Genomic DNA, 25,638 nt, shown 5'->3' on the forward strand with positions numbered 1-25,638 from the left:
TTGAGTATTGAGATACACGATACAATACGCCGTACAGTACTTCCGGGCTGGCAGACTCGATGTATCCTATATTCGTAATATCTCCTGCTTGCAAGTAGTACTAGTACCTGATTTCCACACAGCTAGCGCTCTCTGCTGCGCACATGCTTGGCGTTAACAGTTGGGGAGAGGAATCTGCTGATAGTAGTACTCCAACGCCAGATAAGCCACGTGCAATACTACCTCTACTATCATGCACATTCTACGGTGTCGCCTGGAAGCTCGAGTCAGGCGGTGCTTATCTTAGGTGAAACATGCTGAGCTCACCTGGCATGTGACCTCGATTGGCGGTTACAGAGTGAAAGCCCATCCAAAATGATTGTCATTGCCTTCGACACGATCATAGTATTGACAGCGACCGGCTGATACGAGTTGGCGGTCGGCTCTCGAATCATTGGATTGATTCATGGTATGCTTGGCTGTCGAGTTTGTGCGTGCCAAGAAGGGAACATCGCATACATTTCTGCCAAAAGCTGCGGCTTACTGGGACACACAACCTTGGAAGCGGTCTTTTCCATCGGGGGAGACATGTACTTGCGTGTTCAGTACCTATACACCATCTTGTCCATTACATACATCTCATCAGACTGACAATATTGGGAAGCAACAAATGCTTTGATCTGTCGATTCTGTCACGCCTTATCACTCGAGTTGAAAAGAAAAGGAAAAAAGCACGTCACTTCTCTCACTCCGCTGAGCACCAACTGCGCCAAGAGTCGGATCAAACGAGATCAGCCAGTCTCACGGCGTCTGAGAGACAGCGACAAAGGAATACATGCTTTCCTCCACCTCCTTGCTGCGTATCATTCGATATTGAATTTCAAATATAGAGTTCACTTTTGAGGGCGAGCTGAGCTCTCGCCACTGCCGAGGGGCAGGAGGCACGCTTCTTTACCGCAATTATCAGGGGCACGGCGACATGCCATGAATGTGAGAGGCCGAAAACCGAGTTTCTCCGACACGAAATGCTCGACATATTGCAGGCAGCACAGCCTCGGCTGCTAGATGTGGTATTTGCCCGTCGCCAGACCTAAAGATGAAGAATGATATTCAAGGGAAGCACAGGGGGAACACCGGAACTATGAGGTTGCAAAGACCTCTGGCTGCTCGAGCGGCGGTGTCATCAAACCATGCATCTCTTGCGAACTCGCTCTGCTAGCTTCTGAGTTCTCCCCTGCAAAGAACAAAACGACTGCCTCCGCTGCAGCTTTAGAATCATCGTCATCCTCGTCTTGTCCCGGCACTCGCGCAACATGAACTTGCTTCACGTAATGATCAATCTGTTCCGCAGGCCAGTCTGCATGTGCACCAAACTCCACCATCAACTCGCCATTCACAAAGGTGTCAAATTCAAAGTGACCTTGGTAGGTCAGAACTCGACCCGGATAGTACAGCCCTTGAATCGGACATACTGCGCTGCTTCCAAGATTCAGCCATGGTGCTGGCAAACTGACCGATGGGCGACCTGCAGAGACGGCGGCATCCCGAGCTTGGGGTGTTGGAAGAACTTGATCCATGTGAACCAATTGAATGCGGAAGGGGCCCTTGGCCGCAACCTTGGCCAAAGGAGGAAAATACTCTGTGAACTGGGGATCCAACTTGATGGGCTGAATGCCCATCTCAAATCCTGTCGAGGCAGGTTGCACGCTGAATGTGTGGGTGGCGGGCACATCGCTCGTGGGTGTAGACAACAACGCCTGGGCAATGATCTGATGTCCAAAACAGGATCCGAACAGCTTCACATGTGGATAATGCGTGTATACCGTTTGGATGAATGAGAGCAGCTCGGCAATCCAGGGAAGCTGGTCATATGCGGAAGCAGCCGAGCCGCTGACGACAATTGCATCAATGGGACTGAACGGTCCGCCTGTGGACTCTGCCGACGTGCGCGGTTCGGTACGAAGACAATCAAGTGGTGGTAGGGTTCGCCCTACGGCATCGAACCCCGAGACATGCAGCTTGATCGGGCCATGTCGCAGCTGGTTGCTGACGTTCTTGTTGAGACGCTCAGCGGCAGCTTGGAGGAGGACTCGAAATTGCGAGCTAAACAGACCCCTTTTCACGTACACAGAGTTGCATGGTGCCTCACAATCGAGGGCCGCGACGTGGATCTGATGGTGTTGATGGTGGACCATTGGATGTGTGAGTATGACTACGCAGCATTCACAGTAATAGCGCAAGTGAAAGACGACGGCCGCAGGGGGTCAGGTCTGGATGATCAATCAGGGTGAGAACACATCAACACTCCCCACCACCGAGGAAGGAGAAGATGAAAGAGGAAAGACATGTTTTTTCCGGGTCATTATCTGCTTAAGGTTGCTGTGATTACCGTGCTTCTGACCGCATGACCTGCCGTTGTCGGGAGGGGAACTAGATAAGAGGGGTGTATTCTCCATAGAGTCCACGCGCCACAGAATCCATGCTACTCCATCGACTCCACGCTGGGCGCCGGATCCGATTACCCGATTCGGGCCCAGTCGAGGAAGTTTCCGTGGGGGCTCCGGTGGATGACATGGCGGAGACGACCCGTCGGTCTCAATAAGGCAGTCGAATCCCGTCCAGCACCAGCAGTCGTCAAGGTGTGTCGGAAGTTCGAGGTTCAACAACCAACGCGCGAGTTAAGTCGGCTCCGTCCTTGGGATACTTGCCGAACGAAAGGCTATCTGACAGTTATGGCTATGGAAAATGCCAGCTATGTGTGTTGGTAGGGTCGACGCTCCGGAATGTTTATTCTAACGTGTTTAGCCTCTAGCCATCCTGAAGTACATGCAATGCCAACGACCATCACGCACTGTACTGCAGGTACTTGATAGTAGATACGCAAGACCCGACGGTGACACCGACCTATTATTGACCATCCCGCCGATGTCTCCATCCCTCGCTAAGGTGTGCGCATGAGTTTCAACGCTGTCTATCCACGCAAGTACCCCCCGTCGTTACCAAATAAGAAGCTGCGTCGATCGTTTTTGTCACGTGGACAAGCCATGAACCTCAACGCATGAACAAATGATTCCATTGTATGCATAACGAGATCGTCTCTCCCTAATGCCACTGCTCCGCCCATTCTACGAGAGCTGTCGAGGCCATCACTTCGCACACCGTATGTGGGACTGATTCTATCATCCTTGCCTACTTGAGATCTTGTTGGACCGAGAAAACCAATATCTCTGAGATAGGTGGGACAAGGTCCTGTCTTGGTAGAAGGGACTAAAGTGAATAAATAAGCAAACGACATGCCTGAACGGCATGGAATCCATTCGCTTCATACCCCGTGACCCTTCTTGCATACTAAATGAGGATCTCTATATAAAGTTCCGAAACATCAAACCCTCTACCTCGTCCGGGCGGCGACACGTCCGCCCAATCCACGGACCCCAGGTCGTTCGATCCGATCTACCCTTTATTCATCAGTCCCTCTTCAATTCCGCTCGACCTGTTGATGAAGTACATTCCGAGCCAAGACAACAAGGTCGGGGAGAGAAAATAAAGGAAGGGAGGAAGATGGCCCAGGTAAAGCAGTAACATTATCATACAGAGGCCCACGGTAGTCAAGTAACGTTACAAATGGCATAGTCATCAGCATAAACACGTGAGATATCAAAATCGAGACGACTCATAGGAGACTCTGCTCACTCCAGATATCCTCGGCAAAACTTCTCAGCTCTTGCTCGGGTATCACTAAGTCTCTCTCCAGGGGCTGGTGAGGAGGACGGTCAACAACCTTGTCAAAGGGTAGATCAAGCTGTGTGGTAGTCCTAGTTATACCATTTATGTAGGACTCTCCGGTAACTGATGTCGTGTTATTCGTTCGAGATAATTTAAGGAATGAAGTATAACGCGCTGAAAGAGAGGATAACCTTATAAGGACGCTATATCTTCGGGGAATAAGTTCCTATCGGTATAGGATGATCTCGGGATTTTCTCGTTTAATACTGATCGTAACCACAAGTTTCACAGATAAGGAGTCAGTCTTAAGCCAACTCCGCGCATTAAGAGCAAGTTTTCGCGTAGACTCTGACAATCCTACTTCTACTATAAAACTCAGCCTTGCATTCATCGAAGCCGGAGCCCAGCAGCAGTCAGCCTCCTTTTTCCAATTTCCAATCGTAACTGTTGTCGAACTGAAAGGCCTCACGTCACGATGGACGTTCATCGCACGCAGCTCGAGGGAGATCAGCGAATCAAATGATCTTATTGCAAGTTCGTGCGCAGGATTTAGCATGACTTTCGTGATCAAGATTCCCTTTTCTGCATTAAAAAAGAATCGACTGTACTTGCTTGTCCGCGACCGATCATCACTCAGTCTGGAAGATTGCGCCGGGGGGACAGACGTAAAGACGAGGTACTGATCCCGAGTCTGGTTTTACTAAAGAGCTCGTTGACGGCCTTCCAAGGATTTTTATAAGCTCTCGTTAGTGGTGAATGGCTGCTGCTTCACTTCCTTCGCCAGTTGCGCAACAGAATCCTCAGATTCGTATTCAACTGACGAGAATCCAGAATATAAGAGTTCAGAAGTTGACGACTGAGAGTCGTTCGAGGTGGATTAAAGAAAATCCATGGTGGGTAAGAAGGTAGGGTGAGAAGTAAGAAGGAAGTGAGAAGGCAGGTAGGTAAAATAGGCACTTGCGACTGATAAGAAGAGCAAGGCGGTAAGATCCCTTGTTTGCCTGTGCTTGTTTTGATCGCTGCAAGGCTGTGGACGAGGAGGTGACGTGACGGCGTATTCGGGCGCTAACCCAGAATCGGCAAATCCAACCGCATTCAGTAAATCACAGGTCCCGATATTTCAAATCCAATGTCTTACAACTTGGGTGGATGTGACCACCGAGAGATTGGCCGAACGTCGGACAGAAGTAGCGATCGTCAATATGATGGTATATTGATTCAATAGAAACCAGGTCAAGAACACGAATTGCAACCTTAAGAGGAAGATCAAATCGACACGAAAGAGAAAAACAGAATATGTTCTACGCCTCGAATGAAACGCGGATAAAGACGAAGCGACATTAGGTATATGTAGAATAGGTAGTTAAGAAGGTGTGAAGTCGGTTAGAAGAACCTGTCCCCTCCAAGTCAGCAAATAAGAACGAGTCATGTAGTGTTTCAACGAGATCAACATACCAAGCAGCGAGAGCAATGATCAGATACATCATCATTAGGAGGATACCTTCAAGCCAGTGAGACTTGCCATCTCCAATCAAATAGTTGACCTGCGCAAAGGAGAGTGATTTAGCAAGAACCCGGATGACATGTGCTATGATTGAGACAATCTTACCAGAAGAACCGAAACGAATAGCAGGATAATTTCGAAAGAGTCAAAATTGAGGGTCTGTGAGCATCCTAGTCAGTCTTTGCTTCCACTGAGGGAAAATGACATGTAGTGGGTCGTGCTAGGCCTCCAACGTTTGACTCACCATATCATTGATACCCTCACACCAACCCAAGACCACAATGAATGGCAGAACCAACAAAGCAATCTGCATGCTTGAGCCAACAGCGACACCGATAGCCAGGTCCATCTTATCCTTGCAAGCCACAGTCACGGCAGTCGCGTGCTCGGCAGCATTACCAACAATTGGGAGGAGAATCAAACCGACAAAGGTCTCGCTAATGCCACCAGTCGCGGTAAGTGGCTCGATCGAATCAACCATAAACTCGGCGCATACTGCAACCAGTGCGGTGGAGAGGCCAAGCGTCAAGATAGCGACCCAGAGCGCCAGCTGCGGCTCTTCGGGCTCATCATCGCCATCGGTCATTTTAACCTCTTGGGCGGATCCGGCACCCAGGCGTGCAGTCATTTTGCCGATCTGCGCAATGCCACGACTGGCATCACCGCTCTTCTTATTGCGCTTCTCCACCTTCTTGGAAGGCGCATTGTACATATCAATGTGTGATTTGAGCTGGAAGAAGAGATAGCAGCCGTATGTGACGAGGAGAAGGACAGCAGTACCTGTGGTCAAGGACGATTAGTATTGATCGACAACCGATGTAATATCGCATGAGAAAGATCGGATAATCGTACCGCGTGACACAGCAGCAGTGTTGTCTGTTTTGCTGTCAGACCACTGATGGAACGCGGTAGGAATGATCAGACTGGCCACAGCCAGCGACAACAGACTAGCCGCCGTCTGTGCAACAACAACATTGAAATGCTGCTCAACACGGTTGACACCGCCAAAGAAGAAGCACATGCCCATGACCAACAACAAGTTCGAAAGCATACTTCCAATCAAGGATGTCTGCACAATGAGCACGTTACGCTTCTGCAAGGCAATGATGGCCACAATCAACTCGACTGCATTACCAAACGAGGCGTTCAAAAGTCCTCCAATCGTCTCGCCGGTACGCATGGCAATTTCCTCGGTGGCATAGCTCAGCATTGCGGCCAGCGGAATGATAGCAATGAAGTTCACCACAAAGACAGCAATGGGATTCACACCCACGGCAAACAAGGCAATACCAACTGGAGCTGCGATGATCAGAACATTGATCCATGAATTCAGGATGGTTGCACGGATCTGGCTTGCAAATGTAAATTTGGGGCCATCAACAGGTTTTTCGTCGTCAGGTTCGCTAGCGGGCGTTTCTTCATCGTGCTTGTGGCGACCGAACTTTCCAAATAATCCCTTTCGCTGGCGTGTTTGACCTGCCGTGGACTCGATGGCCTCGTTTCCGTTCTGGTCCTTCTCAGCAATGGATTCCTGATCTAAAGCACGTGTGGCTGAAAGCGTTGCGAGGTCATTGATCGGTTCATCACTCCGATTCGATGGCGCTGGCTCATAGCTCTCTGTTGGTACGGGTGGGAAGGTGCCGGCATAGGCTGGGCCTTCGATATCACCGTTGAACTCGGCACGGCGACGCCTGTCCTGGGAAAGGTTGACATCTCCCATACTTCGAGAGTGGACGAGTTGGTTTTCTAGTTCCATGGAGTTGCTTCGCTGAGGGCGTCGACGAAACTTCTTGAAGGGGTTGTGAGAAGACGGCTCGCCATCTTGATCATACCAAGCGAGTTGCCGAGCTTCGCGACGATATTTATCTGTGCGAAAACCGGTGAGCAAAGTCGCCAAAGGTGACAAGGAAGACTGGCCCGTCAGGCCTGAGATCGACAGCCGAATACCGGTCATCCGATGACGCCAAAAATCCTCATTGAGGGGGGAGTGAGATACTCACGCATTATGATGAATCACTTGAATGGGGATCAATGTGCAGCCGGGTATAAAACCACCAGAGAGTCACTTAATCTAAACAAACAATGCAGCTGTTGAATCGAGGTGAGTTAGAACGTTGAAGACGAGAGAAAGGCCTCCAGGTCTAAAGTCCATCTTTGAATGTGGAGTGTGCAAACAAAAGACCGGGACAGGTATCTTCTTCGAGGCTCGAATAGACCCTGCGTGAAGAATGCACCAGCCACAGCCCGTGTGTGTGCTGAGGCTCGGCTGCGTGGGGTAGGTCTTCAAAGAGTAGCCACGTACCTGAGAATAGGAGCGTTTCCAGGAGCTACCAGTTGTTTTGCAGTACACAGAGGCAAATGGTAACGCAAGTGTAGCTGTGGCGCAGCAATTTGATGCCACCAAAGGGGCAAATATGGGTCGAAAGGAGAAAATGCAAGCTTGAGTTTGTGTGGCAATGCCTTGATATTTTGTAACTGTCGGATCTGAGTGAGCAAGTGGGTTTTCAGACTTGAAAATCCGAGCGAAGGTGACGAAGCAAGGGAGGCGCGCGGCTGATGATCAAGTTGCGACTTGTCAAGATGCAGGCCCTCACGCGACAGCGAAGAATGGAGGATTGGCAATTGTGGACAGGAACAGAGTAAAGAAAGTAATCTCGCCAGGAGGAATACTATCCAGATGGTATGATAATGAACGACGGGTAAGTTTGAGGAACGATTGTGCGACACCAACGACAAAGGACGGGCTCAGCGTGAACGGAATCCGGGCCTACCTTTGGTCGAGGATTTGGGACACAATGACTCCTCGTCAAAACACAGCCACCCTCGTAGTGGAACGGAAAGGGGCGATCCCAATTCCAGGACTTCCTCGGTTTAGGATAGGCTTGGCGCGGAGAAGCGGACGCTTTGTTAGGTAAACAAGCTCCGATGGTACCACACTGTAAGTGGACTATTATGCGACCGGTACATACACAATCGATTTCGGTTGAGCTAGAGTAAAGCGGCCACGAAGTGTGATATATTCAGAGCTGTATGTGTCTCCCAAGGAAAGAACTGAATTGGGCTGGTATGACGACCATGCTGGTCGATTATCCGGCCAGGTGTGATGGACGACTGCGTGTGGGCGCGATGATGAGTTGGCGCCTCGGATTAGGACTCAGCAGCGGGGGTGGATGCCCGAAACGTAGCGAAATACGCCAATCTACCCGCCACCGAGTGAGCAGTTCACCACAGACGGGTAGTGCCCAGCAACTGAAAGGCCTGCAGGCTGGAACGCGCTGCCGTGCAAGCCTTCCAGAGGTGACTTCAACCCTGGGTAGGTGGGTGCTTAGTGAGCTTGTGCTGCTTGGCGACATGCACGCCCGCAGCAATCTGGATTCACAGTCTTCCTCGAGGCTGATCCCCAGTTTCCAGGGAAAAGATCTTCAACTTCAGAGTGCGGTTATTCGTCGTGATGACGAAGATGGCCAGTTGGAGACTCTACCGCCTGTGGTTGCGAGTACTTGTGACTGGTGCGGCACACTCGTCGCACAGCATCGGAGGCCGCTCGGCTTGGATCCACCGCGCTTCGAATTGTGAGGGAAAGTGGCTGAGCGTCTTGCGGGCGGATGATTGGATCAGATCCTGGAACATCGTGTTGGCGTCGTCTCAAATTCAGAACGGCAAATGCTTCTCCGTTCTTGGCAGTGTCCCAATCAAGACCCTCGATCGGAGTCTCTCTCGAAGACGATCCTCGTTGCCGATGATGAAGTCAAAAGTGTATCCTCAGTTCTCGCCTGGAGCAAGGACAGACAACGTCTATCGTCCATGCTCAACCTTGTTGTGCGTGCAGATCACAGCCTCAAATGCTCGGATCTCGCTGACCAGGGGCGGTGAGTTGCATCGAGATCGACGTCAGCGGATGCTCACCCCCTCGGTCTTGCGGTCGGGCTGGACTTTCAACAATACGGATTGATGGTGAATTTAGGCGATGTCCTTGCCCAGTCACGATGAGCAAGCCAGCTTATCCTGGCGACTGCAAAGTCTAAGGACCGATAAATTGTGAGGTCTTCTCAATACCAGTGCGTCGGTGGCTGCAGCTGCCCTCAGTGCAGCGACCAGCAGACCGAGTTTGCTATCGCATCCTAGAGTCCAGCTCAACCACATATGCCAGCACATGTGCGTATGACTGGCGTGCGTGTCGGAGGCTCAGATCGACTTTGCCATCTTTCCGCCATCTTTCCGCCATCTTTCCCAGGCATGACCAGGCCTCAATAGGGGGCCTCCGTGCCCTTGGAGTGCCACTGGCAATCGCAGATCAGCTCTCGCATCTGACCTGGAACTCGCCATACTCATCAGTGTGCAAGTCGGAAGCACGAGGAGAGGTGGGTAACAAAATATAGTTCAACTTGGGGGATCGGAGAGACTAGAATCTGGATTGGGAACTCATCAAAAATCCATGTAATGACCGTTCCGCCTGGAGACGAAGTCTGAAGGGGTCGTAATGCTCAACGCGAACAGTCGGCTGGGATGGGCGTCGAACGAGCAACCAGACTCGCCACGATTGCAGGAGTAGGCAATTAGTTTCTCAGTAGTAGGCGCTCTCCTCAAGCATCGCGCTCGGGAGGTCTCCAGGTATTTTTTTTTCCCACCCAGTCCCAGGGGTCCTGATCGGCTCATCCATTGTATGTATCCGAGTTGAGCTTTCCATCTCTTGGCTTCCTCCGTGATTGTGGTTGCCTACAGCGGGGTGGAGGGTCTGATCTTGACGCCCGTTTCTGCGCTTTCGTTTTAGTCCTCAGATGACCCTCTCGTGCAGCATAAATGCCACTGATGTTCTCCACCCGTGACGATGCCTCTCGTAGGGCCCGTAGGGCTGACTTTGGATTCTGCGGTGCGCAGTAAAACAGTGGGGGTTATGCATTCTGAAAAGGAAATGGCACGCTCGCCTGGCGATGCGTCCGGGGATCTTCCGTGATGGCTTGCTCTCGACCTCCAAGGTTATGGGCGGTGATAGTTTCGCTTGAACTCCGCTTGAATTTCGTCGGTCCCGCTCTGAGAGGTGCGATTCTCCCTGTGAAGTAAGCAGATAGCTTCCGACGTACCTAGTGGAACATGACAGCGTTGTTCGGACAAGCTCGAGGCGAAGGGAAGTGGAAGGCCATATTTAGGGTAGTGTCCATTCCGTTTTTGATCATTCTGTTAGGGGCTAAATTGGTCTGCCACGAAGGCGAAGCATTGAATTCATGCCAACTTTGTGACTTGATCGAGCAGCGACACTTATCTAGCCAACAGCGTGTATGGCAGAGTGCCATAGTTGAGGAGAGCACGTGTGTTCTGCCTTCAGACGGAAGCTGCTACAACGTAGGCAATGTCCACATTTATCCCAACGATGGTCTTTCGAGCAAGAGGCTGATTTTGACAACCCTTCCTACCCGATGACAGTTCAGAAGAGCCTACCACCTATCATATACCTTACTTGCCATGACCGACTGGATCTCATCATTGCTCTAGGCGCCCAGCGCATGTATACCCGAATGCATACCTACTCGTTTTGGTCATACTAGCGTTTCCACGATGGCAGTGTCCAGAAATTCACGTGCGCCTCACCCACCGTAGCTTGAGTTGTTCTTCGTGAGACAGCGCCCGATGGGCTGACGCGACTTGTGTCTCCTCATCAATGCCTCTTCATCGTGTTTGAGATCCCACGGCCTGATGCTGAACAGGCTGGGGGATAGTCACCTGTCTGGAGCCAAGTTTCTTGGTCTCGGGGAAGGGACCCTTCACCTCAAGTATCACATGATCGATCGTTCTTAAGAAGAGGCTAGAAGACCTGCATATTCCCCTCTCACGATCGTCTTTGATTATCTACGCCCAAACAAGACATTCTCGGACTGACCGACGTACGCCCAGCTTGCCAAGAATGTCACTTTAGTAGCTGGATCAAACTATGATGCGGTCAATGGGATGAGATTATCCTCGGCACTAAAGACAAGCTTTCTATCGGCCTGACTTGATTAGATTGTCACCGGAGGTGCCATCATTGCGAGGTATCAATCGATTTCAACCCGCGATAGAAAGATCGAGTTGAGCCATTAGAGGATGATCTAAGATACGGTAAGGATTTAAATATTTACGCATAGATACCACCTATATTCTGGTATTGAGGTAAGCCAAGGCAGGAAGCAAGGTAACTCGCGAGGATATACATGCCCTCCAATCCACAGTAGAACTAACCAGTAGCTCGTAGCTAGTCACTAGCTACTCGCTACTGTAAGAACAAGGCGAGATCTGACGCCTTCTCTGCCGACGATCAGCCTCCAAATTTTGAGGTGACATGACCATTGGCGGTGGGGCAAATGAAGACCCTGCCGTGACTCGGAGCGGAATAAACTTCTTCATAAGGCGCTAATGCAGGGGGAAAAAAAAGGCTCGTCAAACTTTGCCAACCTCCCGCTGCTTGTGAGTTTAAACCAGAGGCAGACCCAAACACTAAAAGTGAACAGTCGTCCGGCTCAGCACTTCACTGTAGTATTACGACCGGCGCAAGCTGAAGACCTCATGATGCTGATATTCGTATATTAGAATTGCAACTCATCCACCGTCTTGGATCTCGTTCGAAGTATTGCAAGGGCCACCGCAAATCGGTCCTCACGGAAAGCTTTGATATGGACTCAGGGGCTTCTGGTGGTGACTGGTGGTACCTGGCACGGCACGGCTAGTCCAAGTTCAGTCAGCAAGCAAGCATCAGTATTCCGGTATACAGCTGAACATCCATACAACCATACACAAACTGGGCGGACGTCGGTGGAGTCGCTGTCTCTGAAACAAGGAAAGGGTTGGGTCCCGAAAGGTCCTTGAAATTCTGCAAAAGGACCCAGAGACGGGGCCCTTGGTGGAGATCGCCATCAATGTTTGACCCGTCTGGGTCTCGGTTGGACTCACATGGCCAATTAATGTGCGGTGGCTTCTCCGGCCCCTAATACATGATCGTCGCCATCCTCAAATGCCTGTCTCTTGCATATCCTTGACCGTGTCGATCGAGACCGCATACATCAATCCGGTTTCCGTATCAGGAAGTACTACAGTAGTACATGCTGTATATCTCATGATGATCTCTCCTTCTACCATGCTCATTACCTCCATGGCTCAGAGACATGTGTACTCGAGGATCCGACTCCCGTGATGTGCAATGCATCCACCACAGGCCGTTTGATGATGCGTCACGGAAGATCAATGAGAGGACTTGGACTATGTAACTGTACATGTATACTCACTACGTGACTACACTGTAATCAATGTCCAAGCCTGACCTTTGTCAACCCCCATTAGACCATGAGAAGCAGATAGAAAATTGACGTGACTCCAACAGAGCGCCTGCCAGCTGATCGATGTCGTCTGCGTTGAAAATCCATTGCTCGGCGTAGAAGGCTGTCGACGAGTACGGGTTTCCCGTACTCTCATTGAATTCACACTTCGGTCAACCGTATGTAGTAGTATGAAAAAAAATCATGAGCTTGAATAGTTCCACCCTGCCAATGACGCCAGGGCAGTGCAACCGCAATAATGCTCCGTATCCGTATAATTGCCGCAATGCTCCGTACAGGCCTGCAGGCTTAGGCCACTAGAGGTTTTTTGGTTTTTCATGGGTGGAGGATATTGTGATTTGCCCCTGAGTCTCGACCATCTCCATCGTCTCCACCAGGGGCTGGCCCTCCTGCCCCTGCCCATCTGCTTGCCCATCTCCTCCGCCACGCCTTCCTATTTCCTCTTCTTCCCCCTCCTTCCATCGTCCATTTCCAATCTTTTCAAGGGTTCGGCATATTCAATTTTGTGTCATCTAGGCGGCACTGTTCACTCCCTTTCCTATATTCAAACCACGTCTTGACACCGTCGCATACGGGAATCGTCTTTCACCATGAAGTTCTCCGCACTTGCCGGCTTGTCCCTCGCGGGTGCAGCCGCGGCTGCCAATATTCCTGCCATCGAGATCAAGGGCAAGAAGTTCTTCTATTCCAACAATGGTACTGAATTCTTCATTCGCGGTATTGCCTACCAGGCCGACTACTCGAGCACCTCCTCGGGCGGCAACAGCAGCTCCAGTGTCAACTACGTCGACCCTTTGGCCGACATTAAGACCTGCAAGCGTGATATTCCCTACTTGACTGCCCTTCGTACCAACGTCGTCCGCACCTACGCTGTCGACCCGGAGGCGAACCACGATGAGTGCATGTCCGCCCTGGCCGATGCCGGCATCTATGTCATCTCGGATCTCTCTGCGCCTTCCGAGTCTATTGTGTCCAATGACCCCAAGTGGGATGCGGACCTGTTCACTCGCTACTCCAAGGTCGTCGATGCCTTCGCCAAATACGACAACGTCATCGGTTTCTTCGCCGGTAACGAAGTCGCCAACGAGGTCAACAACACGGCTTCCATGGCCTACGTCAAGGCCGCCGTCCGTGACATGAAGAGCTACATCAAGACCAAGAATTACCGCAGCTCGCTCGCCATTGGCTATGCCACGGATGATGACCAGACCGTCCGTGAGCAGATCTCCAACTACCTCGTCTGCGACACCAGCGATGATTCGATCGACTTCTTCGGTTACAACATTTATGAGTGGTGCGGTGATTCCAGCTACTCGACCTCCGGCTACAAGGACCGCACCGACGAGTTTAAGGACTATCCTGTTCCCGCTTTCTTCTCCGAGTATGGCTGCAACCAGCCTTCTCCTCGCAAGTTCACTGATGTGCCTGTTCTCTACGGCCCCGACATGAACGATGTTTGGGCTGGCGGCATTGTCTACATGTACTTTGAGACGGACAACCACTTCGGCCTGGTCTCTGCTGATGGCGACAAGATCAAGACTCTGGCGGACTACTCCAACCTGTCTAGCCAGATGAAGAAGGCTACCCCCACTGGTGTCAATAGTGCCAGCTACGCCGCCACCACCACCGTTGGTCGTAGCTGCCCCACTGTTGATTCGACCTACTGGTTGGCTGCCAGTGCTCTGCCTCCCTCGCCTAACGCGGATCTTTGTGCCTGCATGTACAACGAGCTGGAGTGTGTTCCTGTTGACGGGATCTCCACCAAGCAGATGACCAACACCTTCAACTTCCTGGGTGGTGTTCCCGGTGTGATGGACGGCGTCTCTCACAACGCCACCACCGGCAAGTACGGCGGTTACTCCATGTGCAACACCAAGCAGCGTCTGGCGTGGGCGATGAACCGCTACTACCAGAAGAACGGCAAGTCGTCGGATGCCTGTGGATTCAAGGGTGCGGCCACCGTGACCAGCACCACCAAGGCCTCTTCTTGCTCCGCCCAGTCCTCTGCCATGAGTGCCATTGGCACTGCTGGCCGTAACAACGTCAGCGGAGGCCCGGCTGCTGCCTCTGGCACTGCCACTGGCGGTTCTACTTCCACCTCCCAGGGCGCTGGCGCCGCTACCTTTGGTCCCCAGGCTGTCTTCGTTGGCTCGTGGCAGACCGGTGCTTATGCCGTTGCCGCGGTTGCCTCTGGTCTGTTCATGCTCATGCTGTAAATTTAGGAGCTGTCGAAGAGACCGGACTCGTGAGAGTCCTTTGATGTATTTGATCTTTGCATTTTTCCTGTCGTTCCATACCTTTCTGATTGACTGTGCATCGGGTCCTGGACCGACGACGGGCCTTTCATTATTCTGTGTGTTTATAGATTCAGCATTCCCACCTTTTAGCGCCCATTCTACCTTTTTGTCTCCAGAAATTGACTTGAAAATTCTGCATATGTCTACCCTCACTATCCGCGGGGACAACTGGTCCCTCTAGTACTACCGGTCCTCTCGGAAGTTTCGACGAATCCATGTAGTAGTAGTGCGAGTGATGTTGAAGGCAGCTTTTTCACGGCGTCTAGCAGCGCCGGGGTCGGTCATGAGCCGTCCAAGCCTCGGGCTTCTAGCGTTTCCAGTACCGTTCGAAAAGGACGCTTCATGATCATGCTCACCCAAGGCGTACGGCGGAATACCCATGGTCTGTCTTATCTCTCCGCTGGGACCTCGTCTACGACTGAGAAGAATACTGGTGGTCATAATCATGTTTTCATATATGCCTTCTTCGCCCTGTGTGGCGTATTTGGAAGCCCCCCTTAGTCCATCAATTTCTCCCCCTCCTCACTCGACGCAAGACTGGTGAACTGAATCTCACGGATAGCGTGTCCCTTCCACATCAGCAGCATGACAAAGAAGAAGGACAACACAGCAAAGAACGCCATCATCCCATACACCCAGCCGACGCCAACGGCATCCACCCACGGATTGATGTAAAAGCTGATCGTCAGTCCGTACGCTATGCGATACGCACCAATCACAATACCCGCTTCCGCCGGGTATTTGGTGAAGCACTCGACGACATAATTCACAGTGACAGGCACACTAGCCAGCGACCCGATCGTGACCAGGAAGACCGCCAGCGCGAGCACCATATAATGGAGATGGTATTGCAGAGCGGCGCCAAAAATACCCAGCCCGATGGGATTGAGGATGAGACTTGGTAGCCAGAGCACGTGCAGACGATACTCGGGTTTCCAGACGCCGTTGTTCCAGCGCCGTGCGAGTGCGAGCGGGAGTCGGTCGTTCAGGTGGTGGCCGAGAATGAGCACGAAAATGATGCCTATCCAGTGGGAGAATGTGAAGGCGGCGTTTTGTTTCAGGGTGAAGCCGTAGCCGCCGGCGGCGACGGGCTTCTGGAGCCAGACGGGGGTGAGGGCGTTGACGCCGACGTAGAAGCCGAAGGAGATGAGGGTGAAGAGGCCCATGATGACTGTGACGGGGCATATGCCGATGAGGAAGGGTGTGAATCCGATTTTGACCTGGAGGGGGGGTGCACTTCATTAGCTTTCGAATGTTGCTGGTTAATATAGGCACCATGTGGGTATTGACAGGACTGACTGTATTTTTCCAAGAATCCGGACGCACCACTCGACGCCCGAAGAAGAATGTCACCAATCGATTTTCCAGAAACGAGAGCGGGACCGGGGGGTTCCTCTCTAGGTCCATGCGATCAAACCCGGTCTCTTCAAGACAGAAAAAGCAGCAGATCAGAGTGAGCCCCAATAGACCGACAGTCCACCAGAACTCGACTGGGAAGAATGCCTCTGCAGATATGAAGCCGGAGATTGTCGGACCAGCAATGGTGCCAAACAAGAACGACATGTGCAACGCAGTGAATGCTCGTCCTCGCTGATGTAAAAAAAATAAATCAGTGACCACCCTCGGGCCCAGGACAGTCGGCACCGCACCAAAGAAGCCGGTGAATAGTCGGGAGATGATGAACGGAATATAATCCCCTGGGTGGGTCATGAGAGCTCCCCAGATTTGACATATCAGGGTGAATAAGATACACCAGAATATCAATGAACTGCGACCAAGACGGTGCGCGATAGGCGCGAAGAAAAATGGCCCACCGGCCATGCCAGCCAAAGCAGCTGAGTTCTATGAGGTAGATTTGTTAATATCACAGATCATTACAGGAGCTACTATGGACAGTCTATCAGGACTTTACATACCGCAAATGATTCTTGCAACGTTGTCTTGTGGTATAATTTGGCCTGACCTTCCAGGTTCAACTGCGCCGAAAGGGGCGCGATCGCGCCCGCAAAAGAAGCCAAACATAGTACCCCGAGAATGATATACTTGCGCCGCGAGGGCCAATTCTGCGCGAAAGTTCAGATCATATTAGTACTCGTTCATGAGCCCAACTCTGCGGCGGTTATCGCGCCAAGAAAAGCAAAAGACCCAAGGTACCTACTAGGGGGTCGCGCGGGTGATCACTTGGCTTCGGCACCAAGACCAAATGCGCCTCCTCCGGTGAACCAGTCTCCGCCAATGCCACGTCATGAGTCTCCTTGGCACTGGTCATCGCGAGTTGCCAGCGTCCTTCTTCAGAGCCCGTTGGCTTGTCGTCAACCCTAACTTGATCGGCTTTTGCGAGGGTGCGAGTAGTTAAAGAATGATTTGGTCGGTGACTGGGTTGCTCAAAAAAATGAAAAATTGGGTTAGGAGCCCCTTGGGTCCTGACCCCTGACCTCTCGTATTTCCGTGCGACGGTCTGATCGTCGCTGGTCCCCCCTCCTTCTGTCTTGCCACGGCCGGGATGGCAACCTCGTATAATTGGTAGTCTTGGCGAGCTCGGTTCGGATTGAGATTGGGTGCCCAGGCTCTTCTTTTGATACTCTAGCTCGTAATTGAGCCATGTTTCCTATTGATGTTGAAGGGTGACGCGTCATCTGATTGATAAGAAGTAGATGTGGGGACTTCCATCGAACGGGCGTGTTCTAGTTTCCGGAAGCGGTAAATGGCCACTGGCGCTGTACTGGTGCCATTGAGAGAAAGAACGCACCGGGTGACTAACTGCTGGACCAGTATAGAAAACGGCAGCCTCCGCCAGTCCAGACAGCGAGATACTCATTGACAATCATGCCGCGCGCCTATGGGCTCGAAACATCGTCTCTGTACGGTGGCACAATGGGCCGTATATGAATACCGTACGATTTGGAAACGGTACCTCTCACCGTCCCAACCATGAACGTTGTTGAGTTTAGCACTGTTAAGCAATCCTTGCGTAATCGTTCTCCTGCGTTATTTCTCTAATTTTTGGTAGATCCAGAATAAAAATATCGACGGAGTAAGTTTTTGAGGACATTCGAATTATTTTTATACTCTTTACTGACATTGAAGATCCGCTTCCTTCTACCTAGCAGAAATTGAACCTTAGACCTCGACTAATACTTCCGGGTATGGCTTTCAAGTTGGAGACTATAAGGGATGTAGGACTTCTAATGAGTAAATGGCTCTACTTTCTATTGTGTTAGTTTACAACCTATAGGTACGGGCCTTTCAATATACGTGGTTGAGGTCCAGGTTGTGTAACTTGGGTGTGTTAGATGGAATCAAGATTCAGTGTGTTGGAATCAAGTGCGCCGGATGAGGTTTTACTTGAGTGAGCCGGATACGTGGTGGAGAAGCTAAGTCTACGCGCAGGGAGCGAAGAAAGAGTGAAGCGGTTGAATTGGTGATAGGCGAGTAGGCACGACAGAAATACACACAGAGAGAGAGAAAGAAAGAGAGAAAGAGGAAAACTTGCGAGATATAGCAGGGGAAAGCCCCTCTTCTCCATCACATGACTGCTGGCCCTACATAATTGGGGCAATCTCCGTCAGCAATAAGGTTTGAGTGAAGGGAGCTGGAGTCGAGTACGCTAGGTCAGGCCAGGAGGTAACGTAATCCACAAGCGAGCCGTACACACAAGCGAGCCGTACACCTAGCCCTATCATGAAATTTCAAAATTAATTATCTCAACCAATATCCCTTGATTTAACTAGATCTGGCGATTTTTACATACATTAATCCTATGGCCAACTTACCCACACCCACTACACCTAGGCGGAGCCCTAGTAGTTAGCCGATCTGGCTGATTAGGCGTTTCGTCCTACGTATACGATACTACCTTACCTACTTTAACTAGCTAATTTACCTGCTGAGCTAGTTATAGGCCCTCTTGAACGGTTAGGCCCTTATCGTAGGGTATCTGCCTAGTTAACTATTTACGCTTCTTAATAACCTTCTTATTTACTACGTATAGATTAGCGATTTCTTACGATAGTATCGCGGCGTTATATATCGAGAGATAGGCACCCTTGATAATCTGATCTATAGCGGTTTTTGATAGCGACAGAGGGCTATTTAAGCGCTATTTTAATAGATTCTTAAGTAAGATAGCCTATTTCTATAGCTAAACCACGGTTCTAGGTATTTTTAGTGTGAATTAGCTAGATCGGCTAGTTAGCTAGCTAGTTAGTAGTATAGGTATTCGTAGAGAGATATTAAGCTTCGAAAGTACCCTTTCTATATTAATCGGTACTAGTCTACTAGCTACGAAGCTATTTTAAATAGTAACTAGTTAAAAGGCCTCTAGCTATATACGTTAATAGTTATCGAGGAAATCAAATTTATCGATATAATTATAGCCCCTATATATAAGATTACTAATAAATTAACTATATACGCGTTTTAATACTATAAAATAGCTAATATCTAGTAGCTATAGTAGATATAATAAGTATATAGATATATAAAGTAGTATAATATTATTTTCGGCGTAGATTCGGTCGAATTAAGGTATAAGATAGCTACTATAGCTATTAAGAATTAGTAGCCGAAATCGGCTAACTACGCGCGAATTTATTAATAGGATAAATAGCTTTTATAGCTAATATAGGCTAATCTTATCGGTTATCTAGCTATTATTCGAGACCTCTAATCGCTAATCTTATAGTAGGTTATTAAACTAACTAGCGATTATAACCTTATCCTTAAAAATTATATATAGTAGTAGCGAATAGCTATTAGCGTAAATTACTTCGATAGTAGTAATATATTCGCGATTACCTAGCTATAGTATCGATCGCCGACCGTAGTAATCAGCTCGCGTAATAACCTTTTATATTAATATAAGGCCTATTATAAATCCTATCTTATCGAAGTTATAGATATCCTACGGTTAAATACCGTTCTTATCGATTACGCGTTATACGGTCGTAAACCACGCTCGTAGCGATTTTGGATCTTCGTTTAGGGCACGTTAGTAATTATATCGTCTTAAGAAGCGTATACGAAGCTTATCGCGACGTTTAATAAAGTTTAATAGCTAGTTAATACTAATAGTAGGCGAAGGATTAGTTCTATATATAGTAAGAAGAATATTAGCTATTTCTCCTATAGTAGTAGGTCTAGGCGCTACTCTACGTAAATCTATAGAGAGAATCTATTTAATAAGCGATTCCTCTTCTAATTAGGTTAATTTATAGTTATTTAGGCGTTTATTAACGCGTGCCTATATCCTATTCGCGCGATCAGCTAGGGTTATATAAGATATTTAGTATAGCTTTACTGCTACACGAATAGATTTGATTCGGCCATTTTGAAGATCGTCAAGGGCTAATAAGATATTACCCTCTTAATTAGCCGATTTTTACCGAGATTCAGAACGATTTAGTGGCATGGTAAGTGGTTAAAGAAGGTAGGTAGGTAGGATGGCGCGATTTTAGATAGGGTGTACGGCTCGCTTATATATACGGCTCGCTTGTGGATTACGTTAAGTAGAGACCATTAGGTAAGCCATCGAGTGAGCCCGGTGCTGGTAGTACTTGAGAGTGAAAATGGTACCTACCTCCTAGCAGTTATATATACGTATACCTCGGTGCCGCACGGTACTCATAGACAATGGAGGTACCGTTCATATACCGAAAAGACAAGACTTTGCCCTGAACGCCGTGAATATTCGTAAGCTTTAGGGAAACCGCTCTCAGCACAGTGTTTCCAGAATCAAAAGCGGGCGGTATGGGAGCATCTATCAGGGTGAAATTTCATTACCCGATGACTTCTGAGAATGACGCTCAAGACCTTTGGCGGGCCTTCCCTTTTGGGCGGCGGCTGTGCTCGTATATCATACCTCCCCATCGCTGATTTGCGTGCTAAGGATGTCCCCCTTTACAACGATCCGTCCGTCCTCCTCAGCTGTTAACATTTTCATCGCCAGAAAAGAACGAATATCAAGATGGTCCACATCTTCTCCAAATTGGCTCGGCGTTGTTTGGATAGGAGTAGAGATGAAACCGGTTACAAACGCCTTGCTGACGACCCGCCTGCTCAAGAGGTCCCGCCTACTCGAGAAGTTCTGCTGTCTGAGAAGGTCGCAGCAAAGGATGCAGTCATGATTGCATCTGACGGACTTTCCTCGTTGGGGTTTTTTAGGCCTTCTTGTGCCTTTCCTTTTCATACTGGGGAGAATTACGGCTCGCACGGTGATTGTCGACTCCGGTACGGCCATGCTCTTTGCTTTTTCGAGTTCGACAGGAATGTCTTTGTTAAGTACATTCTCTGGGAGTTTACTCTCCGACAGCTCAAGCAAAAGCGGACACGGATGTTACAACGCATAGACAGTTTACGCCCACTCCCTGGAGTTGACGATACGGATGAGGAGGGAGGCGTTTGTGACCTTCAGAAAGTTGAAATCGATTATAGTGAGACATCCCCCCTACTCTTCGAACCATCAGACCTATATGACCAAGCGGAATCAAACGGAAATTCTGCACCCCAAAGGATTCTCCCTTCACATGTTATTCAGTCAAAGGAAAAGGATGTCATGAGTTTGGAGAAGAGAGTCGTCCATGCCGCAAAAGATATCCACTGGCTGTCTTGCAGGCTGGACGAGATGGAGATGCGGCTTCCAACACTAGTCAAGTTAAATCTCATATCCATTCGAAACGATCCGATGTGGTATATGAAGGAGAGTTTGGTGAAGGACTGCGCGGATCGTGGTGGATGCTGCGGCCGCAATTGCGGCTGTTGTGAGTTGCGCGCCAGGCATACCTACGAAACGGGTATTGGCCATTGCACAGTTGAATGTTCTTGCTGCTTTGAGTTTCGGGGCTTCGCGCCATCTTCACAGGAAGCGGTGCAGACGATTCGGGACATGGACATGTCTCTGAAGCACCCTGACGCGGCGTATCTCGTGAGACTGGCAAATGGGTTCTTCTGCATGACGTGTTAGCTAACTTGAATAGATGGACCTTACTCGAAAGAGAATACACAAAGTAATTTTACGGAATTGATGACGAATGTGTGTAGTGCGTAGGAAGACAAGAAGCTAGTCAGTTCACCGACTTTCATTACTGCTGGAATATAAAATACTCCGTTAAAAACCTTACCTCGAGTCCCTGGCTCGATACAGTGACGGCGTTTGCTAGAGCTTGTTTCTGTGACTGCTGGTCAAGTGAGGTCTAAATACTTTGACCATAAGATCATATTTGCGGGAATAATATGATCTATACATGTATTCGGTTGGGATTAATCGCACCGAAAAGCAATGCGTCATGTGAATATGAGGTCAGTTGATCTCATGATCGGTCGATACAGGATCGAATCTCTTGCTCTATTCTTACACAAGAATACACCCATCATATTTTATTATTTCTCGTCTCCAGTATTATATTATCAAGTAGAATCCCTGGACAATAGTTCTCAAACGATGGTACTTGTCCTTTTCGACCGTCTTCGTACCGCCTGTCTTTTTTGTAGGCAAGACGTGCCACTGCGGCCGACCTTGCACCCCGGATCGAATGGATCGTGCATGATACACTCATGCAGAAAACCTAGAGAATAAAATTCATGTGGACTTGAGTGAAGATAGCTGCAGTCATTCTGGCCACGAGTGCAGGCCTAGCAGGCTAGATTGTAGTTTTTCCTACTGGCCTTTTGGTCGGTCTTTCTAGATGATCCTTTAAACGGTCTTTGGAATCATTCTTCTTCATAAATTCCTCAGAGTCATACCGATTTGGCAGCCTTCTCAGATACAGCCCGTTAGAAACCTTCATAACTTATATTCGCTGCCGAGTACACTCGTCTAGTGGCTGCCGTAGACGTGGCCCTATGAACACGTGGATCTTATGGTGACTTCTCATTTCACTCCGAAACTCAGTTGCCAGCAGAATGTTGAGCCCCGATGTAGATTGTATGAGAGCTAATTTGAATGTCCAAGAACTCAATTCTTTTGGCAGGCAAGCTCGACTAAGTCCAGGATGGATGTTGTAACTCATAAGAGCTTCCACGCGCAACCTCTGGAAGCTACGATGAGCCTAGAAATTGAACGGAGTTATTTAAGATGTATACCGCAAAATGCGTGTCCATGGGAATAGGCATTGAATTAGTGTATTGAATTCGATTGTCTAGGAGACATGTCCATCTCATCTTGATTTGATGTTCCGGGCGCTGGTAACTATCTCAATGACCTGGTTTGTCCCGCTTGCAGCACAGCTCAAAAATATCTGTGTCAACCTAGTTGAAGCCTCATTAGTGTAGATGTAGACATTCTGGCTAACATAACCGACCTCAAATGTAAGCCCCTGGAGATAACTGAAAGTTTTCCATTGAGCTGCGTTTATTGATTCCGTGATCGTCAAGTACCAGGCACTCAACATTAGTAAGCCTCAGACTTCGGTGATTTCGCTCGAGAACCGTAGGTATTTTTCGGCGGTTGTCCATCATCCTTCAACCACTTCCAATTATTCAGGTCTACACAGGGTATATTTTCCGAGAAACAACTTCTTCGGGCTGAAAGGAGAGCTGACATCATTTTCAGGCTCGAGGACTGTATGGACTCTAAAAATATGTTGGTCGATTCCGCCAACTACATCGGGGAAACTCATCCTTCGGTGTCTTGACTTCTCGCCGAGCGAGACCCGGTGCAGAATCCACGCTACAAGAGTATTTGAGAAGCTGAGACTTAAGATTTTTCATTTTTCTCCTCTCACTATACTAAATTTCTTGCATTTGAGCCATTTTAATGGATTGACACAACACGATCTCACTCGTTTCTGGACTTTGAACCTGCCCGAAATGGCGCGGGCCTCAGATCCTTCTCCCCAAACAGCTCCAACGCAGGTCCAATCTACACAGCTATCCGTAGCCACGGACGACGAGATAGACTCCAAGCCACATCCGCACCTGAAAGCTGGGCACCACTTACCACTATGGCGCAAATGTCTGATCTTATTTGTCGTCAGCTGGATGACATTGTTGGTCACATTTTCAAGCACATCCCTGTTAACTGCGATTCCTGAAATTGCCAACGATTTGTCGACGACCCGGGAAATCCTGAACATTGTGAATGCGGGTGTCCTGATTGCAATGGGATTTTCGTCATTCATCTGGGGCCCCATTTCTCAGATTGTTGGCCGGCGCCATGCCTATAATAGTGCAACTTTGGTGCTGTGCGCATGCTCGGCGGGTGCCGCAGTATCAACCAACTTACATTCTTTCGTTGCGATGCGTGTATTGTGCGGTCTCACGGGAACCTTCTTCATGGTCGCGGGTCAGACCATCATTGCAGATATATTCCGGCCAGTAGGTATCTCTTGTACCGATGACTTGCGAAACTGTTGCTGATCACAAGAATCCAAGACTGTGCGTGGGACTGCGGTGGGGTTGATGATGGCTGGCTCAGTGAGCGGACCTGCGATCGGTACTTGTCCCTGCATCTTCTGTCACTTTCAATGATATTCAGCGCTGATATTTATGGCAGGCCCATGTGTTGGAGGAGTGATTGTGACATTTTCCCAGTGGCGTGTCATCTACTGGCTTCAATTCGGAATGACCCTTTTTGGGTTGATATTGTCCTTGATCATCATTCCAGACATCACGAGGCATCGGTCCCAATCTGTCGAGAAACGACCGATCAGCTTGTTTTACGTCGTCCGGCTCTTCAATCCTCTGCATGTGTTCCGCCCTTTCATCTACCCGAATGTTGTCCTCTGTGTGAGTGTGAACTGCCATGTGTCTCCTTATCATCACGACAGCACTGATATGCAATTTGCAGCATTTTACCTGTGGCCTACTAGCAACTTTCCAGTATGGCTTTCTCACCTCTGCTCGCTCAATTTTCAATCCTCGCTTCCACCTACAAACACCTCTGGTCAGTGGCTTGTTTTATCTATCACCGGGACTGGGCTTCCTCATTGGAAGTATTGTAGGAGGCAAGTTATCGGATCGTGCGGTCAAACAATGGATCAAAAAGCGCAACGGTACAAGACTGCCTCAAGATCGGCTGAACAGCGGGCTTGTCAACTTGTTTGTCGTTCTTCCATCATCTACTCTGATCTACGCATGGACGTTACAACAAGAAGTGGGCGGCATGGCTGTACCGATCATCAGTGCCTTTGCTGCTGGTGTAGGGCTGCTGGGCACTTTCAATGGGCTCAACACTTATTCAGCCGGTGAGGGACTGACCTGAACGCCGTTCAACTTTGAAAGTGCCGTGATAATGGAAGCCATTTCTGACAGACATTATCGCACGCAGAGGTAATCCCACAACTTCGCTTTCAAGTGATCAGTGGCAAGTACGTGATGCAATACGCCTTTGCCGCGGCAGCCACAGCCTCTGTCGAACCATCGATCGGCTGTATCGGCGTTGGCTGGACATTTACCATTTGTGAGTCGATTCCTCAGAACGAGTTTTCACAAGACTTATCTAAGCCACGGTGTTTTATTACAGATGTATTCTTGGCGCTACTCGGCGGACTTTGTGTCTGTGCCATTATCCGATGGGGGTTTGACATGCAACGCTGGGTAGAAAGGACATTCGACGTTGACGAGAAACCATCATCTGCATAGCGAGCAAGCGGAAGCAAGTAAGAAGAAGAGTAGATGACCATTTTATGGTCGTACAGTATAGTCAAACAACCTACATACATAGATTTGTGAGATACCAATAGACCACTTGCCCGAAATCACTTGACTGGAAATTGTTTCGAAATCGATAGCGTTGAAAGCCGGCTCTTTGCTGTCATCAAAAACCACCCAGAGGCATTGCCCGAATCAAGCACATCCTCAACTTGTATCATAAAGCCAGTCCAGGCATAGA

At 49.4% G+C, this 25,638-nt stretch overlaps 7 protein-coding genes across 7 annotated transcripts; 4 read left to right on the forward strand and 3 right to left on the reverse strand.

The window, feature by feature from the left end:
• Positions 1-1,118: 1,118 nt before the first annotated feature.
• Positions 1,119-2,174, reverse strand: N7539_004362 (type 1 glutamine amidotransferase; the record flags this gene model as incomplete). Its single annotated transcript, XM_056933964.1, has 1 exon — positions 1,119-2,174. One exon carries the CDS (start codon positions 2,172-2,174, stop codon positions 1,119-1,121), a length of 1,056 nt encoding a protein of 351 aa, XP_056791505.1.
• A 2,914-nt stretch (positions 2,175-5,088) lies between these two features.
• N7539_004363 (hydrogen/calcium exchanger domain-containing protein) lies at positions 5,089-7,163 on the reverse strand (the record flags this gene model as incomplete). Its single annotated transcript, XM_056933965.1, has 5 exons — positions 5,089-5,098; positions 5,161-5,249; positions 5,315-5,368; positions 5,454-5,989; positions 6,062-7,163. 5 exons carry the CDS (start codon positions 7,161-7,163, stop codon positions 5,089-5,091), a joined length of 1,791 nt encoding a protein of 596 aa, XP_056791506.1.
• A 1,172-nt stretch (positions 7,164-8,335) lies between these two features.
• On the forward strand, positions 8,336-8,785 carry N7539_004364 (uncharacterized protein; the record flags this gene model as incomplete). The annotated part of the gene is made up of 1 exon (XM_056933966.1): positions 8,336-8,785. The coding sequence occupies one exon, from the start codon at positions 8,336-8,338 to the stop codon at positions 8,783-8,785; it is 450 nt and encodes a 149-aa protein (XP_056791507.1).
• A 4,318-nt stretch (positions 8,786-13,103) lies between these two features.
• Positions 13,104-14,729, forward strand: N7539_004365 (glycoside hydrolase family 72 protein; the record flags this gene model as incomplete). The annotated part of the gene is made up of 1 exon (XM_056933967.1): positions 13,104-14,729. One exon carries the CDS (start codon positions 13,104-13,106, stop codon positions 14,727-14,729), a length of 1,626 nt encoding a protein of 541 aa, XP_056791508.1.
• A 578-nt stretch (positions 14,730-15,307) lies between these two features.
• N7539_004366 (uncharacterized protein) lies at positions 15,308-17,079 on the reverse strand (the record flags this gene model as incomplete). Its single annotated transcript, XM_056933968.1, has 4 exons — positions 15,308-16,030; positions 16,086-16,652; positions 16,727-16,873; positions 16,969-17,079. 4 exons carry the CDS (start codon positions 17,077-17,079, stop codon positions 15,308-15,310), a joined length of 1,548 nt encoding a protein of 515 aa, XP_056791509.1.
• A 3,696-nt stretch (positions 17,080-20,775) lies between these two features.
• N7539_004367 (uncharacterized protein) lies at positions 20,776-21,771 on the forward strand (the record flags this gene model as incomplete). Its single annotated transcript, XM_056933969.1, has 1 exon — positions 20,776-21,771. The coding sequence occupies one exon, from the start codon at positions 20,776-20,778 to the stop codon at positions 21,769-21,771; it is 996 nt and encodes a 331-aa protein (XP_056791510.1).
• A 1,844-nt stretch (positions 21,772-23,615) lies between these two features.
• N7539_004368 (putative MFS transporter) lies at positions 23,616-25,388 on the forward strand (the record flags this gene model as incomplete). Its single annotated transcript, XM_056933970.1, has 6 exons — positions 23,616-24,122; positions 24,180-24,240; positions 24,301-24,533; positions 24,595-24,991; positions 25,075-25,206; positions 25,270-25,388. 6 exons carry the CDS (start codon positions 23,616-23,618, stop codon positions 25,386-25,388), a joined length of 1,449 nt encoding a protein of 482 aa, XP_056791511.1.
• Between the last annotated feature and the right edge of the window lie 250 nt (positions 25,389-25,638).

This window comes from Penicillium diatomitis (assembly GCF_028827545.1).
Source record: "Penicillium diatomitis strain IBT 30728 chromosome Unknown utg000004l_segment0_segment0, whole genome shotgun sequence".
Taxonomy (NCBI): Eukaryota; Fungi; Ascomycota; class Eurotiomycetes; order Eurotiales; family Aspergillaceae; genus Penicillium; species Penicillium diatomitis.